General features: G+C 50.4%; 1 protein-coding gene across 1 annotated transcript; it reads left to right on the top strand.

Moving 5' to 3' along the window:
- The first annotated feature begins 938 nt into the window (after positions 1–938).
- Positions 939–3,769, top strand: LOC105036279 (ABC transporter G family member 6-like). The gene has a single exon (XM_010912043.4). The coding sequence runs from the start codon at positions 1,205–1,207 to the stop codon at positions 3,440–3,442; it is 2,238 nt and encodes a 745-aa protein (XP_010910345.2). The 5' UTR covers positions 939–1,204; the 3' UTR covers positions 3,443–3,769.
- The last annotated feature ends 679 nt before the right edge of the window (positions 3,770–4,448 follow it).

Raw genomic sequence — 4,448 nt, 5'->3', positions numbered from 1 at the left:
GACACAAACAAACCAAGTATGACCAAAATCAAGTAGTTCCACTAAAATAGAGCTTGACTCATTCCAAAACCGCCAACTGCAAGCAATGTGAGTCGTGCTAGAATTAAAATTATGAAACATAATATGCTCATACTATGTGTTACTCTGCAACCACAAGTAAATAATTCTGGATACTGAGGCTCAAACCGATTAGCTTCCCATGCAAGTACAGGACTGCTAGTATTCACACTGCATCACAAACATCTCCCTCACGCCTTATTTGCAATGACTTATAGACTTGGAAACACCTCAACAATATTCAAATTCACGTTGCTTCTTTATTCAACGAAGAGGTAACCCACTCGGGATAAGTGCCAATGCTGTGAGCAAACTCAAACATCTCTTCTTATATAGCAGAGTACCTGTAAAACACGTTGTTGAAAATATTGTTTTTGTCATGAAAGAATGACCAGCGATCTTTATACACAGAATATTTAGACTGCACCACTAAGTATGCATGCATGCATGGTCATGGGCCTAACGATACCTATCTTCCCCCTCTCTGCCGGCATGCACCTCCCTCAACTCCCTGCGTATATTTTAGTTTGGTATATTGTAGCTCATCCATGTGTCAGTACTACTCTCTTCTTCCACATGCTCCATGCTTCCTAACAAACCACACCCACCCTCCATGCTGTCTCGTGCGACAATGGACATCATTAAATGCATTCTAATGTCCAATTCTAATTCAACATCTCCCCCATCACTCATCATGGAGTTCAGACCCACTCAAGTAGATAGCAGTAGATAAACACCCACACCTACTTCCCTCTAGACTCCATTACCCTCTCTAGCCACGTGGCACAAATATACGGATGGAAGAAACCGAGCCGTGTGGAAATAAAGTTGCAGAAATTAGGAGGTGTAGGTCACCGCCGCATCCAGTTCTCTGAAGTATTACTTATTTCATAGTGAAAAAAATTCAAAAAGCTAGAGATAAAGGCCTGAAAGGTCTCATACATATTCCAAACTCTCACCAACTATTTTCTGGCCTCCCGCCGTCTCCCGTCTCTCTCTCTCTGTCTCTCTCCCGCCAAGGCCGTCGCCAGGCATTATCCTTGACGGAGTGCGCCCCCCATCCAGGACACGCACGGGAATCGTCGTGACGGAATCTCGCCGTTATCTCCCCATCCGTCGCTAAATAAGGCAAGGGGACGCCCTTCCAATGGTCCGGCTCCTCCCCTTTCTCGACGGGAGATCGTCTCCGATGGGCGACTCCGAGGAGAACGTCTGCAACGGCCTCCTCGACGCCCCCGCCGCTGGCCGACCCCCGACCCTCGGCGAGCTCCTCAAGCGCGTCGGCGACTCCCACGACGGCGCCCGCAGCGACGGTAGCCCCTCCTACGACGGCTCCGCCGCACCTCCGGACTATGTCGTCGAGCTCGATGATGTCTCCGTTGGCGACCTCCGCGGCCGCCCCCTCCCGTTCGTGCTCGCCTTCATTAATCTCACCTACAGCGTCAAGACCCCGAAGAAGCTGAGTTTTCCCTCCCTCTTCCGCCCCCGCAGATCCAATTCCGGCGCCGCCAGCGGTACCAAGATTCTCCTGGATTCGATCTCCGGCGAGGCGAGGGAGGGCGAGATCCTCGCCGTCCTGGGCGCCAGCGGATCGGGGAAGTCCACCCTGATCGACGCCCTGGCTAACCGGATTGCCAAGGGGAGCCTCAAGGGCTCCATAACCCTCGACGGCGAAACCCTAGAGAGCCGCCTCCTCAAAGTGATCTCGGCGTACGTGATGCAAGACGATCTCCTATTTCCCATGCTGACCGTGGAGGAGACGCTGATGTTCGCCGCCGAGTTCCGTCTCCCACGCTCACTCTCCGCCACCAAGAAGCGCGCCCGTGTCCACGCCCTCATCGACCAGCTCGGCCTCCGCCCCGCCGCCCGCACCATCATCGGCGACGAGGGCCACCGCGGCGTCTCCGGCGGAGAGCGCCGCCGCGTCTCCATCGGCACCGACATCATCCACGACCCCATCATCCTCTTCCTCGACGAACCCACCTCCGGTCTCGACTCCACCAGCGCCTTCATGGTCGTCAAAGTCCTGCAGAGAATCGCCCAGAGCGGCAGCATCGTTATCATGTCCGTCCATCAGCCAAGCTACCGCATTCTGGGCCTTCTCGACCGTCTGATCTTCTTATCTCGTGGGCAGACGGTGTACAGCGGGCCCCCGGCCGGCCTTCCGGTTTTCTTCTCCGAGTTCGGCCACCCGATCCCCGAGAACGAGAACCGGACCGAGTTCGCCCTCGACCTGATCCGCGAGCTGGAGACCTCCGGTCCGACCGGGTCCAAACCGCTGGTCGACTTCAACCGGTCCTGGCAGCTCATGAAGCTCCCCCCTGGGCGCCGCTCCCCTGGGGCCCGCCTCTCCCTCAAGGACGCCATCAGCGCCTCCATCTCGCGCGGCAAGCTCGTCTCCGGCGCCACCGACGGGTCGGGTTCGGCCTCCTCCGTCCCAATATTCGCCAACCCGTTTTGGATCGAGATGGGCGTCCTGACGAAAAGGTCCTTCACAAATACCCGGCGCATGCCGGAGCTATTCCTGATCCGGCTTGGTGCCGTGATGGTCACCGGCTTCATCTTAGCCACTATTTTTTGGCGGCTCGACAGCTCGCCCAGGGGCGTCCAGGAGCGGCTCGGCTTCTTCGCGTTCGCCATGTCCACCATGTTCTACACGTGCGCGGATGCCCTCCCGGTATTTATCCAAGAACGGTACATCTTTATGCGGGAGACCGCGTACAACGCGTACCGGCGCTCCTCGTACGTGCTATCCAACGCCGTGGTCGGGTTTCCTTCGCTGGTCCTCTTGTCCGCCGCTTTCGCCGCCACCACATTCTTCGCCGTCGGCCTCTCCGGCGGCCTCTCCGGCTTCGTCTTCTTCTTCCTGATAATCCTGGCCTCCTTCTGGGCCGGGAGCGGCTTCGTCACCTTCTTATCCGGGGTGGTACCCCACGTCATGCTGGGATATACCGTGGTGGTGGCTATCCTAGCTTACTTCCTGTTATTCAGCGGGTTCTTCATCAACCGGGAAAGGATACCGGGGTACTGGATATGGTTCCACTATTTATCTTTGGTGAAGTACCCCTACGAGGCGGTGTTGAGGAACGAGTTCGGGATGGCGTCGGAGTGCTTCGTGAGAGGGGAGCAGATATTCGATAACACGCCGCTGGGGAATATACCGGAGGCGATGAAGCAGAGGGTGCTGGGAGCGATAAGCGGGGTGCTGGGGATGCGGATAACGAGCGGGACGTGCGTGACCACGGGGGATGATATCTTGAGGCAGCAGGGGATAACGCAGCTGGGGAAGTGGGACTGCTTGTGGGTGACAGTGGCGTGGGGGTTCTTCTTCCGGGTGCTATTTTATTTTAGTCTTCTGATTGGAAGTAAGAACAAAAGGAGATAGGGAGACGGCTAGAAATGATGGCGGTTTTTTTTTTTTTTTCTTTATATATATATATATATAATTTTTAAATCGATTCACTTGTATGTAAGTTAAGTGGAACAATTTAACTCTCTGTTCTTTTTTTCAAAGGTGAGATAATAGTAAGTAATATAACTGAAGAATTGTTTATGGGAATCCGTCTCACACTCTCCGTAAGAACTTGAAGATAGTTGGAACACGGAGGAATTGTGAGAGATTGAGGAGAATATCTCGGAAAATCAATGGGAGTCAGATCGTCTTTCGGAACCTGCAAGAAATACTCATTGTGCGCCTTCATGTACACGCGTTTTTTTTTTTTTTTCTTCCTTTTTTTTTTTTTTCTGTGCTTTTACACACATACACATATACATATTTATGTATCTATGCATCTACGTATATATAAAATACATTGTGTGCTGGGTATATCTTTCTTGAGAACTGATGATGGTTATCCAGACTGTTGAAATTAAAATAAGTTAAGAAGTTAAAATTTATGTGTTTTGGTGATCTAACATAATCACCAACTAGATGTCAAAATTAGTAGTTATAATAACATGATATTGTATTTTACGGTTGACCCATGTATTTAGATATGTACATCATGTTTCATAACTTAAGATTTTTAACTAGTTTATTATACTAGTACAATTTATATCATTTATTGAATTCATATCTATTAATAATTAGATTAGAGACCACCAAAATACATAAATTTCATACTAGTTTTTTTTTAAAAAAAAATAATGGAAATCATGGTCAATGATTTGGATTTAGATTTTGATTTTAAATAGAGTTCATCTTGATTTTCAAAGACCGATTTCCAGGCACAATCACGCATTTAGGAATACTTTATATGTGCAAAAGCTTTCTACGAAATTATGAACTCAAAGCAAAGGGTTTCCTAGTTGGCTTGGAGCATTGAAGCACCAAGGAGAAGAAACATGTTGCTGCTGAAATCGATAGAGGTTGAAGAGAGGATGACTGAGCC

Source organism: Elaeis guineensis, chromosome 10 (assembly GCF_000442705.2).
Source record: "Elaeis guineensis isolate ETL-2024a chromosome 10, EG11, whole genome shotgun sequence".
Lineage (NCBI taxonomy): Eukaryota > Viridiplantae > Streptophyta > Magnoliopsida > Arecales > Arecaceae > Elaeis > Elaeis guineensis.
This window is presented reverse-complemented; position numbering and strand designations above follow the sequence as displayed.

Bases quoted from the DNA above. Each gene is read 5' to 3' on its own strand.
- LOC105036279 (XM_010912043.4), top strand. From the start codon at position 1,205: ATGGTCCGGCTCCTCCCCTTTCTCGACGGGAGATCGTCTCCGATGGGC.